This window comes from Hemitrygon akajei, chromosome 3 (assembly GCF_048418815.1).
Source record: "Hemitrygon akajei chromosome 3, sHemAka1.3, whole genome shotgun sequence".
Classification (NCBI taxonomy): Eukaryota; Metazoa; Chordata; class Chondrichthyes; order Myliobatiformes; family Dasyatidae; genus Hemitrygon; species Hemitrygon akajei.
This window is the reverse complement of record NC_133126.1, coordinates 52,245,557-52,259,317: the sequence shown is the minus strand read 5'-3', so window position 1 is coordinate 52,259,317 and position 13,761 is coordinate 52,245,557. Positions and strand designations below refer to the sequence as shown.

Here is a 13,761-nt window from a genome sequence, read left to right as displayed (position 1 = left end):
AATGATGTCAGGTTCACTGGCCTGCAATTTCTCGGCTTATTCTTAGAGCCTATCTTAAACAATGGAATAATATTAGTTATCCTCCAATCCTCCAGCAGCTCACCAGTGACTAAGGATATTTTAAATATCTCTGCTATGGCCTCCTGCATTTTCTGCACTAGTCTCCTACAGAATAAGACCATAAGACATAGGAGCTGAATTGGGCCACTCAATCATGGCTGATTCTTTTTACCCCTTCTCAGCCCTACTCCCTGGTCTTTTCCCCAAACTTATGATGCCATGGCCAATCAAAAACCTATCAATCTCCTCCTCAAATACACCCAACAACGACCTGGCCTCCACAGGTGCCTGTGGTAATAAATTCCACAAATTTACCACCTTCTGGCTGATGAAATTTCTTTGCATCTCTGTTTTAAATAGATGCCCCTCTTGTCCTAGATTCCCTAATCATGGGAAACATTCTTTCCACATCTACTATCACTATTATTACAATCTTGTGTTTCTTGCAGCAGTCTGTGATTTCTACAGATTTCCTTATCTAAATCATGCAAACAATTAGGTGGTCTATGATATAATCCCATTAATGTGGTCATCCCTTCCTTATTTCCATCCACATAACCTCTCCAGTCCTTTCTCCCCTCCCCCTTTAGTCCCTTCTACTCTATCATGTCTAAAACAACAAAACCCTGGAACACTGAGCTGCCAGTTCTGCCCCTCCTGCAACCTAGTCTCACTAATGGCTACAATGTCATACTTCCATGAGCTGATTCAAGCCCTAAACTCATTTGCCTTTCCTACAATACTCTTTGCTTTGAAATGTGCACTGCTCACAACATCAGTCCAACCATGCTTTTGTTTCCTGACGTTGCATATAGGTTTAACAACATCTTTCCCCATAACCACTCCACTATCTGTCCGTGCTCTGGTACCCCTCCCCCCCCCAGCAAAAGTATCTGAGCAGTATACCTGTTGTTGATTGGAATGGCCACAGGGGTACTCTGCACTGGCTGCTTATCCCTGTCACTCCTCTTGACAGTCACCTAGTTATCTCTGTCCTGCACCTTGGTGTAATGACCTCCTTGTATGTCCTGTCAATCAATACCTCAGTCTCCTGAATGATCCGTAGTTCATCCAGCTCCAGCTTTAATTCTGTTTCCTTATCTGGAAGAAGCTGTAGCTAGAAGCTACAAACTTCTTGTAAGTTTAGTCATCAGGGACACTGAATGTTTCCATGCCTTCCTACATCCAGTAAGAGGAGCATTTCACTATCCTGCCTGGCTTCCCCACTGTTCTAACTGTGTAGTAGGGAAGGAAAATTAACAAAAAATATCTACCTACTGCCTCTACCTCTCCTTGCCAAAGCCTGAACTTCCCACCCTAACACTGGCCCACTCACACAATGGCCCCACCACTTAATCCTGACTTCTTTTTATTGGTCCTGCCGGTGCCAAATATGCATAATCTAACGGCTCCTCGGGAATTGTGGGGCACATTTCTGTCTTAAATTAATTTCTTAAATTGTTCAGCACATTCATTTTGCTTATTTCTCCTTGAAGGTCCAATTATAAAATGCTGGATTAGTTGTCCCATACCACCAAGTTTAGGAACAGTTATTAGCAGGTTCCTGAAACAGTGTGGACACCTTCACTTACCACAACACAGCACTGATCATTGAACACAACCAATGGACTTACTTTCAAGGACTCAACAACTCGTGTTCTCAGTATTATTTATTTGTTATTATTTGTTTCTTTTTGTATTTGCGCAATTTGTTTTCTCGCGCATTAGTTACTTGTCAGTTTTTGTGTGTAGTTTTTCATTGATTCCATTGTGTTTCTTTGATCTATTGTGATTGCCTGTAAAAGATGAATCTCATCATAGTGTTTGGTGACATATACGTACTTTGTACTTTGAACTTTAAACTTTGTAAAGGAAATTATTGTGCATATTAAGCTGTTCTGCTTTCTGTTTATCTACCAATTAGCACACTGCAGTGTATCCACTTCAACTCCAGGGACACAAATAAAGAATGGATGGTTGACTTGGCAGACAATGAAAACATTGAAGCTATCTGTCTTGGTCAAGGTTGGGCTGCTGTTTCAACAAGTGCTCTAATTGTTCGTATATTCAGCATTGGTGGTATCCAGAAGGAACTCTTCAGTCTACCAGGGCCTGTGGTCTCCATGTCAGGACACGGGGAACAACTAATGATCTCTTATCATCGAGGTAATGAACTGAACTTGAGAATCTACGTTGTACCTGATTGTTGATGTTATTGCAGAGGATAAATTATCTTTAAATTTTGACATTTCAGTTTGAGATTAAACAACAAGCCCACTGAGACTCGTGTAGCAAAATTCTGAATAAATATTCACGTGCCCTGGCAGAATGGTGTGAGACCAAAAGACTTAGGAGCAGAATATGTGGCATTTTTCTTTCTCTGGGGTATTAGCCAAATCAGAAGAGTTTTTATGAGAATTAATCGTCTCTTGTTTACCACTCTTGATACTTGTTTGTTTGTTTGTTCCCGATTTACCTAAATTACTGAATTTAATGTTTTAATCTACTGTTTGTCGGACTGTAGTTCATGTTTGATTATCATTAGTACAAACTTCTAGAAAAACAATGCAGAAATATAACCACAGTACTGCCTTGCTAAATCATGTACATCTTTGATAAAGAGTAACCAGTTCGTGCTAGTTAATCTGGAGAGATCCAAACTGTTGGAGCTGTCAAATTAATAAATGAATCCTGGGGTTATAGAATCAGTAAGAGGGTTGGTGGAAGTATGTTTGTGAGTAGCTGTGTTTAGATGGAATGTAGAAGAGACTGGGAGAGTATTATTACTGGCAAGAAATGAGGAAAGCATGATTGGGGAGGTAGGCAAGAGGATCTTGCAGGGATGGTTGGGAATATTTTGGAGGGAATTGGTAAGAGGAGTACCAGGTGAGGGGTGGCTGGAGTATTGTGCATGGTGGTGTGGGAGGGCCGCAGATCTCAGTAAATAACTGACGTTTGTTTAGCAAGATGTTGACTGTCATGACAGAGGGTACTTGGTAGGCGAGGAAATGAGGGAGTTGAGGGAAGACATTGACAAATGGGAGAATGTGTGAGTAGTAATGGAAGAATGATGTGGTAGGGTATGCATGCCTTGGATCTCCACTTTATCTTTCCCACAGCAGCCCAGACAGAAATCCATCTGTTCACTTCTGCCTGAGGGGTGGTGGACACAGGTATTCTCACACATTTAACATGTATCTAGACAGACAATTGAACTACCAAGGCAAGGAAGACCACAGACCAAGGGCAGTAAGGTCTTCGTTTGATGGTTGGCATGGGCACAATAGGCCTAAATGACTGCTTCTGTGTTGTATGACTCTGTCTGTCTCCTCGTTACGCCCTTTAAATCTTCTCATTTTGATTTTACTTTTGTCTATCCTTTCGAACACCTCCTTATTTGGCTGTTCCCATTTTTTGATTACATCTCTGCAAAGAGGATGGGATATTTTCTAACAGTAAAATTGCTGTCTAATTGGAAGTCTTTTTTTGATCTAACAAGAGCGAGTTTGGTTCATTCTGTCTGGAAATACAGACTGCCACCTAGTGGGATCTTAAGTTCTTGCATTTTTAGTCATGTGACTGTGACCTCTATAGGAAGAAGTACAGTTGACGTTTTGGGCCGAGACCCTTCATCAGGACTAACTGAAAGAAAAGATAGTAAGAAATTTGAAAGTGGGATGGGGAGGGGGAGATCTGAAATAACAGGAGAAGACAGGAGGGGGAATGATGAAGCTAAGAGCTGGAAAGTAGATTGGCAAAAGGGATACAGAGCTGGAGAAGGGAGAGGATCATGGGACGGGAGGCTGAGGGAGAAGGAAAGGGGGAGGGGAGCACCAGAGGAAGATGGAGAGCAGGCAAGGAGTGATTGTGAGAGGGACAGAGAGAGACAAAAAAAGGGGAAGGGACAGAATAATAAATCAGGGTTGGGGTAAGAAGGGGAGGATAGGCATTAACAGAAGTTAGAGAAATCAATGTTCATGCCATCAGGTTGGAGGCTACCCAGACGGAATATAAGGTGTTGTTCCTCCAACCTGAGTGTGGCTTCATCTTGATAGTAGAGGAGGCCATGGATAGACATATCAGAATGGGAATGGGACGTGGAATTGAAATGTGTGGCCACTGAGAGATCCTGCTTTCTTTGGCAGACAAAGCGTAAATAAATGTCTTTATTTATTTAATTTAGAATTACAGTGTGGAGCAGGCCCTTCCAACCCCACGAGCCGTGCTGCCCAGCAGTTCATCAGACAATTTACAATGACCAATTAACCTACTAGCTGATACGTTTTTGGACTGAAACATAGAAAGCCTACAGCACAATACAGTCCCTTTGGCCCACAAAGCTGTGCTGGACATGTCCTTACCTTAGAATTTACCTAGGGTTATCTATAGCACTCCTTTTTTGCTAAGCTCCATATACCTATCCAGAAATCTCTTAAACGACCCTATCGTTTCCGCCTTCAACCACCATTGCTGGCAGTCCATTCCACACATTCACCACTCTCTGCATAAAGAACTTACCCCTGACATCTGCTCTGTACCTGCTTCCAAGCACCTTCAAACTGTGCCCTCTCATGTTAGACATTTCAGCCCTGGGAAGAAGCCTCTGACTATCCACATGATCAATGCCTATATACCTGTGGGAGGAAACTGGAGCATGCAGAAGCCCGTGCATACACAGGAAGGAATGTACAGACCTACCTTCTGAGGATGCTGGAATTGAACTCTGAACTCCAACTGGAACAGCATTGCACTAACCGCAATGCCACCATAGCAAAATACATTATATTAATAATAAAATATTCTTTGCCCTTTTCCTGATGTACGTTGGTAACAATGCTGGAAGGCACTTACATTACCCAAGCATCAGTTGATAAAGGATTCTTTTTAAAGTGTCTTAGATTAACATTGTCCATTCAACTTTCATATCCTTCTATGTTGCTTTTCTTTGAAAGCATGAGGAAAAAAGTTTATTTAGATCTGCCCAACATTATATTGAGATTTTGATATGAAGACATTTGTCTTATATTTAGTATTTTTAACTTGCTCTCAGATTATGGTTGATCCTGTTTCGGCTGAATATAGCATTCTTGCTCTGCTGATTTAAGGAAGTGGGGTAGACTGTGCTGAATGGTGTCAATTAGAATTGCTGTTTGTACTTGCTGAGGAAGTTGATTAAGAAATCTCACACATTTGGGTGATTAATTATTTCTGCCTTAGCGTATGATATGATCCTGGGGAAGAGAAAAGATTTTCTCTAGGCTGCTTAATTTTTGCTGTTTAGGTTACACTTTAGTGTATTTTTACTGTTTAGGCTCGCACTTAACTACAAGTGAGCACTTCTGCTGAAGGCTGATTCAATTTTTCTAAGCTTGCTTTACCTTATGGGAAAGCTGTTCATTTTCAATAAGCCTCGGGTTTGAATTATTTAATTCAGGTGCTGAAGTGGAAGAAATTATTCAAGAGATTTTGAACCATTTGAGACTTGTAATGTTTATTGCTAGCATGCTATATTGGCACTGGAATATGTGTTGGTTATTGACACAAATAGTGTTAACAAAAATGAAACTTTTGATATATGATAAATAAATAGGGATCTTGAATCTCAATCTTTTTATCATGAACATATTTCATAGTTATGAACTTAATAGGGTAAAAACTGAAAATGCTACAAACATTTAGCAGGCAGAATGCATTTCTGTGGAATGCTCGGCAGAATGTATTTATGGTAAATCCTCAGCACTTTAGAGATTTCTATGCATGTGATCATTGCTAAGGTAGAATTAACAGGAGAACAGTTTCACCATTCTCTTAAGGACATTGTGGATAATATAGTTTCTTTGTTCTTTTAGTTATTTTCTTTTATTAAAATAATTTGTTATATTATTGAAAATTTATTTTTCTCTTCAGGCACCGGATTTGATGGAGATCAGTGTCTTGGGGTCCAACTTATGGAACTAGGAAAAAGAAAGTCACAGGTTCTCCATGGAGTTCCCCTTCCTTTAAGTAGAAAGTCATATCTGACATGGCAGGGCTTTTCTGCTGAAGGTAATCTTAGTATGTCCTTAACAGGACACTTGCTGCAGGGGAAAATACATAGGCAAAATAGAATTCCAAATAATCAATATGACAGTTTCTTACCTTTAATTTTGCACTGCAATGTCAGAAAAAGAAACAAAACAGAGAGTTCTGCAGAGGGAAATTTTTCTGTGTGAGGTTCTATGCTAATAGGTTATTCATGTTGTGGATTACCCTGGTAATATTTTAATAATAAAAACACTGATTATTCTTTTAATTTATATTATTTATGTCGGGTTATTAAATCAAAAGTGCAAATTTTTGCTTTGATTTTTTTCATTGGTTATTGGTGGTTTTTCACTTTGGTCTCCATTTTGGAACATTGTTTTACCACATTGAGAATTATTGGTTAATCAAAAATGTTTTGGAAGTGTAGTACTAAACATATTTTTGCAAAAATGCTAGACTAGAACATTAGATGAATATTCTTTTGAAGTTCTTAATCCATTGTCTTTATATTGCGGTAATTGTTATCTTTTGAAATAGTTATGGCAAATGATCAACTCATGACCCCAAATAATTATCATATTCAGTATAGTAATTGTTGTAACTTGTAACATTATTTCTCTACAGGAACTCCAGCATTTGCAGATTCGGATGGGATAGTGCGAATGTTGAACAGATCTCTAGGGAAGAACTGGATTCCTATTTCTAACACTAGGGACCATTGCAAGAGCAAGTCTGATCATTACTGGGTGATTGGTATCCACGAAAACCCTCAACAACTCAGGTGAAAGAATTATAACCGTTAGCACATGTATTGTGTGGGTTTGACTGTTTACTCTTTTCCTTAGACGCTGCCTGACCTGCTGAGTTCCTCCAGCATTTTGCGTGTGTTGCTTTGGATTTCCTGCATCTGCAGATTTTCTTATGTTTGTGTTTTACTACAGATGTTTCAAATTGTCTACATTGTAACTACAGTAAGGAAATATTTTGAATTATGTTGCAAATTTGAAAAGTCTTAATTCTACCACAAAGTATCAAAAAGCTTTTGAAAGTACTTCAAGTAAACTTTTATAGAAGTAATGTCGGATTGTCTACAATTTGTAACTTTGATCCTTGAAGTTCTTGGTAAAGGGTGAAAGGTGAAATTTTTAAGGAAAACCTAAAGGTTTACTTTACTCAGAAGGTGGTGTGAGTGTTGAACAATCTACCAGTGGAAGTGATGGATGCAAGTTTGATTACAACATTTAAGATAAGCTTGGATAAGTACATGGATGAGAGGGGTATGATCCTGGTGCAGGGCGATAGGACTGGGCAGAATAACAGTTCGGCACGGATTAGATGGGCCAAAAGGCCTATTTCTGTGCTGTAGTAATCGGTTACTCTAAAAATACCATTTGTTTTAAGAAATGGTCAAATATGAGTGCCATGGTAGCAGAGCAGTTATTGTCATGCTATTTCAGTTCCGATGCCCTCTTCAAGAAAGTTTGTTTGTCCTTCCCATGGACGTGTGGGTTTCCTCCGGGTGCTCCGGTTTCCTCCCACAGTCAAAGGCATACGGGTTATTAAGCTAGGGTAAAATAGGTGGGTGGCTGGGCGGTGTAGCTCGTTAGGCTGGAAGGGTCTTTTCCGTGTTGTGCTTCTTAAAAACAATTCCATTGAGTCTACAATAATTTGTGAGGATATTGGCTTCTAGCTTGCACTATCCTATTTCTGCTAGATGGCAAGATGGTGTCCTAACTTCGTAGTGGAATCCAGTGGTTGTGATGATGAATTTCTCTGTGGCAGTGTCTTTTTTTTTTAACTGATGAGCATGTTTCAAGTAAGGCAACCTGAACAACGCAGTTTTAAAAAGTTATTGGGAAGACTTATAGCAATTGTATTATATAGCATTCACTCACCCATATATCACCCACTTACTTTCCCTTTTACCTGGTTTCACCTAATACATGCATTACTAATACTTGCATTATACTTGCACTAATACTTGCAAGTGGCATTTGTAATTTAAAACTAATAATTATGATTAAATTTAATCACATCCTTGGAACTAAAACATATCATTATCAACAGATGCATTCCATGCAAAGGAGCAAAGTTTCCACCAACACTTCCTCGTCCCACTGTAACAGTCCTACCACTGAAACTTCCCTATTGTCAGACTACTTCAGAAAAAGGACAAATGGAGGTATGTTCTCTTATATTGGTCCTATGTCCCAAATTCATTTTTTTTAACATAACCTAAATTTTACTTGAGTACTTAATGCTTGCAAAATTTAGTTTGTTCTTTATTGCAACTTAAAATAAAATCAAAGGCAAATTAACTGATTATGAATTGCATAAGAAATCATAAAGAATGCCACCAGTGTGTTTTCAAACTGAATTTCAATGTGGTTGCTTTCTTCTTTGGATTGATTCAAATGTGGTAATTATAAGCCAGTGAGTTTACTGTCAATTGTAGGAATGTCAATGGAAAAACGTTGTCTCATTTTACTATGTACTGTACCAGCAGTTATGGTTGAAATGATAATAAAAAGTGACTTGACTCGAAACTTAGAGATTGATGAGGAATAATCAGCATAGCTTTGTTTGTCGGAGATTTTGTATGACAAATGAAGAAGTAACAAAATCTACCGATGAGGGCAGTGCAGTTGATGTAGCCCACATGGTCTTCAGCAAAGTTTTTGAACAAGATCCCACGTGGACGACTGATCCAGAATGCTACACTGGGATCCAAGCGGAGCTGTCAAATTGGATACAAAATTGGCTTAGTTATAGAAAGAGAATGGATCCCAGGGCAGTGGTGTGTTCCTTGTACGATGTGGGAAGTCTGGGAGACCTCCAGTCTCCCTGATGACCACACCTGCGAGAAGTGCATCTGACTGCAGCTACTTACAGACTGTGTTAGGGAACTGGAGATGAAGCTGGATGATTTTCGGATCATGTGGGAGGATGAGGATTTGATAGATAGGAGCTACAGAGGCAGTTACATCTAAATTGCAGGAGGCAGGTAGCTGGGTGAGTGTCAGGAGAAGGAAAAAGGCAGACAGTGCAGTGTCACCCCTGTGGCTGTTCCCTTCTCACAAGTAAACCGCTTTGGATATTGTGGGTTGGCGGGAGGGGTGACCTACCAGGGGAAAGACAGAGCGACCAGTTCTCTGGCACTGTCTGTCTCTGTGGATCAGAAGGGAATGGGGGATAAGAGGAGAGCTGTGGTGATGGGAGATTCAGTAGACAGGTGGATGTGAAAGAGACTCCCTGATGATATGTTGCCTCCTAGGTGCCAAGTCCGGCCATATTAGATCAAGTCCTTAAGGGGAGGATGAGCAGCCAGAACCTGTGGTGCATGTTGGTGCAACTTACATAGTTAGGAAAACGGGTGAGATCCTAAAGAGCAAATACAGGGAGTAGGTAGGAAGCTAGAAACCAGGACCTCAAGGGCAGTAATCTCTAGATTGCTGCCTGTGCCACATGCCAGTGTGGGTAAGAATAGGATGATACGGCAGATGTGTGGTTGAAGAATTGGTGTGGAGAGGGCAGGGTTGCAGATTTGTGGATCGATGGGACATCTTCTGGGGAAGGTATGACCTGTACACAATGGTCAGGTTATACCTGAACTCAAGGGGAACCATTGTCCTTGCAGGCAGGTTTGCTAAGAGTTGTTGGGGTTGGTGTAAACTAGGTTGACAGGGGGTTGAACCAGAGTGACAGGTCAGATAAGGGAGCTGTTGGTGTAAAGGTAGGTATAATGTGTAGAGCGATTGTGAGGAATGTTAGGCGGTGGATAGAGCATACCTGCAGTAAGTTGGATGGGTTGAAATGTATCTATTATGCAAGAAGTATCAGGATCAAGGTTGAATGCAGAGCATGGATCACTACATTGAACCACGACTTTGTAGCCATTACAGAGACTTTGCTGTCACAAGGACAGGAATGGTTGCTGGATGTTCCCAGGGTTTAGATGTTTTAAAAAGGACAGGGAGGAGGTAAAAGAGATGAGGAAGTGGCATTGCTGATCAGGGATAGCAGAAAGGGAAGATATGGAGGGATTGATTACTGATTCAGTGTAGGTGGAAATCAGAAACATGAAGAGAGTAATCACACTATTGGAAGTATTCTATAGACCCCACCCCCAATTGTAACAGAGACACTGAGGAGCAGATCGCTAGGCAGATTTTGGAAAAAATGGAAGAATAACAGGGTGTCATAGGTGACTTCAACTTCCCTAAGAGTGATTGGAACCTCTAGTGCAAAAAGTTCAGGTGAGATGGCATTTCCAGGAAGGATTCCTGACACAATACTTAGACGGCCTAACTTGAGGAGAGGCCATACTGGATCTGCTATTAGTCAATGAATCTGGTCAGGTGTCAGATATCTTGATGGCTGAGCATTTCAGAGACAGTGACCACAACTCCCTGACCTTAACCAAAGCCTTGAAGAGAGATAGGAGCAGATGGTATTAGAAGGGTCTGCATTGTTCTATCTTCTACCAAACACATTTAAAGTACATGGTTTAAAGTGAATAAAAGATTAGACAGATTTTTTTTCACTTGTGACCTCGGATACAATGTCTGAAGAGATAGTAGGCATTGATCATGTGGATAGTCAGAGGCTTTTCCCCAGGGCTGAAATGGCTAGTATGAGAGGGCATAGTTTTAAGATGCTTGAAAGTAGGTACAGAGGAGATGTCAGGGGTAGGTTTTTTACGCAGAGAGTGGTGAGTACGTGGAATGGGCTGCCGGTGGCAGCGGTGGAGGCGGAAACAATAGGGTCTTTTAAAAGATTCCTGGATGGCTACATGGTGCTTAGAAAAATAGAGGGCTGTGGGTAAAGCTTAGGTAGTTCTAAGCTTTGTGCGCCGAAGAGCCTGTTTTATGCTGTAGGTTTTTCTATGTTTCTATACTAATGAAGTATCTAGACAAGCACTTGAACTGTATGTTATAGAAAGCTCTGGACTAAGTTCCTCTAAACGGGGTTAGTTTAGATTGATGCTTGGTTGGCATGGATGTGGTAGGCTGAACAGCCTGCTTCTGTGCTCTCTGTGTAACTAATTGTTGAAATATATTTTATTTTTTTAAATCAGTGAAATTTATGTTAACCATTTTTCTAAGTTTGCATTCTTAAGTTCAGTAGACGATGTAGGTATGTGTGTATAATATTATGTCATGTTTTTTCAAAGTATATTTTGGGAAGATAGGCTTTAATTCTGAAAATGTAGCTAGGATCAAAAATTCCAACAAGTTTTATAGATTGATTTATTTATTGAGATACAGTGCAGAATATACCCTACTGGCCCTTTGAGCTGTGCTGCTCAGCAACCCCCCTCCCTCCACTCCTCCCCCAATTTAACCTTAGCATAATCATGGGACAATTTACAATGCCCAATTAACCTACCAGCTGGTACATCTTTAGACTGTGGGAGGAAACTGGAGCACACAGAGGAAATCCATGCAGTCGTGGGGAGAACATACAAACATCATACAGACATTGGTGCAAATTAAACCTGGGTTGCTGATACTGTAAAGTGTTGTGCTAACCACTACGCTATTGTGCATCCCCAGTTGCCCATTGTATTTTGAAAAAACTGAGACATACTGTGATGTTTGGGAGGGTTGAGTATTGGGTAATTATTTGGGTGATGCCATTTCTGATCAAATCAACAGAAATTAAATTCAGCTAGGTTCCATAATCATTGACCGATCCATTCTACTACTTCATCTTCCAAGAGAGGTGAATGTCACTGCTGTAGACCTACTTGTATGTCACCTGTAAGTGAATCGACCCACTGTTTAAATAGGCAATTGTTGCCACTGTGATTGTTGTGATGCCCAGTGCCAGATGGAGCCATAATGCAGCTTCAAGCAACTAATTCTTCTGTGGGATTTGGATGTGTAAGCAGAGGTTAATCTTGAAGATAATTAGTATAGATGGATTTCATGTAAGCCCTGGGGAGATTTTTGCTTTTTGGATATTAGTTGGCTCAATCTGCAAATGCTTAGTATTTCAAGTTCCTGTATTCAAATTTTGTGAGTAGCATGTAATAGATAATTTCAATTTTTCTCTTTTTGCAGGAGCAGTACTGGCGATCTGTTCTATTTCGTAACCATTTTGACTATTTGGAAGCAAATAACTATGAATTCGATCTAGCTGCGGAAAACCAAGCAGTGAAGGAACAGCAGGAACTGCTTATGAAAATGTTTGCTGTGAGTATAATCTATATAATCTTCCACAGCTGTTTCTGCAAATATAAGTATTATCTCATAGCTATTAATGAAAATGGAACTCTTCTAATATTCTGTAACAAAAGGATCTTTGTATGATAAATTGTGGCTGTGATCTTATTTTTAATGTACAACGTGTGATGCTACTGCTCAGTAGTTTTATATACAGTCAATTTGGAGCTACTTTAACTCCCCATCTTCTCAAAGTTTAAACAAGTAGCGAATGGAATTTGGATTGATCGGGCTCAAGTGCAGTATTTGTAAGGTAAAATGCAAATATTTTTAATGTGAGGGTGATTAATTCCACCTTGTATCTTTACTAGCATTTGCAACAAAAAGTAGTTTTATAAGTATGTTGGGCCCCTTGTAAACTGAAACATGAATCTTCTAAGATTGCAGTGAATGAGACGATGTACTATAGAACTAATCTTGCCACTTTATTGTAGTATTGTGCATTGGAGACCCATGTGACATTTGCAGAATAGACTTCTGGATATTGTGTCACAGTTCTTTTTAAATCATGCAGTTGCATGTTAAGAAGCCTGTCCTCAAATAGTCTGAGTTATTATTTTTCTTTTATTTTACCTGAAGTTTTGATTTAAATATTGTTGAAAAGCAGAAATACTGACTCTGAATGCATTGGAAATTCTTCATGGATGATACAAAAGAAAAGTTAGCATCATCCATGCATGCAGATTCCTTATCGCTCAAGATTAATTTGAGCTCTGATGTTTGAACTACAGGACAAACGTGATAACTGTTTAATGTTCCTTCTTGCATTTTGTATATTTTAAAAGTAAACCATTTTAAAATGAGAACTAATCTGACAAGTAGGTAAAACATTAATATTTTGTTTATCATTTAGTTATCTTGCAAGGTTGATCGTGAATTTCGTTGTGAAGAGCTTTCGGAGTTTATGACCCAGAATGTCTTAAATTTGGCTATCAAGTATGCTTCACGTTCAAAACGTCTAACGCTTGCACAGCGCCTTAGTGATCTGGCGCAAGAGAAAGCTGCAACACTGACTGCTGTACAAGAGGAGGATACGGAATTAAATACTGGGTATTGGCACTTGTGTTAAATTGTAATTGCAGTGTATTCCCACAAAATCATGGTCTATGGAAAAAAGATACTAGTTTTCATTGATCTTAACACAGTTACAAATTCTTTGCAGGGTTAACATTGACATCTCAAGGACACACTATTCCACATACATTATAAAGCTTGAGAGTATTATAGGACAAAATGTAGATAAAATGACCAAGCCAAAATCACCAAATACTGTTAATAGCTCAGCAGAATGTAGTTAACATCTGGAATCTCATCTAGTGCTGCACACCATGAATTGAAAATTCCTCCTGTTAGATTTTTTACACCATTTCTTTCTAATGGTTCTACTCCTAATTTAGCTTGTACTATATTACTCTGATGTGTATGCATTTACAAATGTTATCAACGTGTA

The 13,761-nt window shown here is 39.6% G+C and overlaps 1 protein-coding gene across 2 annotated transcripts in view; it reads left to right on the top strand.

Annotated features, from left to right (window-relative positions):
- The window catches only part of wdhd1 (WD repeat and HMG-box DNA binding protein 1), a 72,124-nt gene that overhangs the window by 40,325 nt on the left and 18,038 nt on the right, over nt 1-13,761 (top strand). For both annotated transcript variants that reach the window (XM_073039883.1, XM_073039882.1), the window contains exons 14-19: nt 1,985-2,226; nt 5,968-6,105; nt 6,709-6,865; nt 8,152-8,266; nt 12,150-12,281; nt 13,165-13,361. In XM_073039883.1, the coding sequence (XP_072895984.1) occupies nt 1,985-2,226; nt 5,968-6,105; nt 6,709-6,865; nt 8,152-8,266; nt 12,150-12,281; nt 13,165-13,361 (981 nt within the window). The remainder of the gene's footprint in view (nt 1-1,984; nt 2,227-5,967; nt 6,106-6,708; nt 6,866-8,151; nt 8,267-12,149; nt 12,282-13,164; nt 13,362-13,761) is intronic.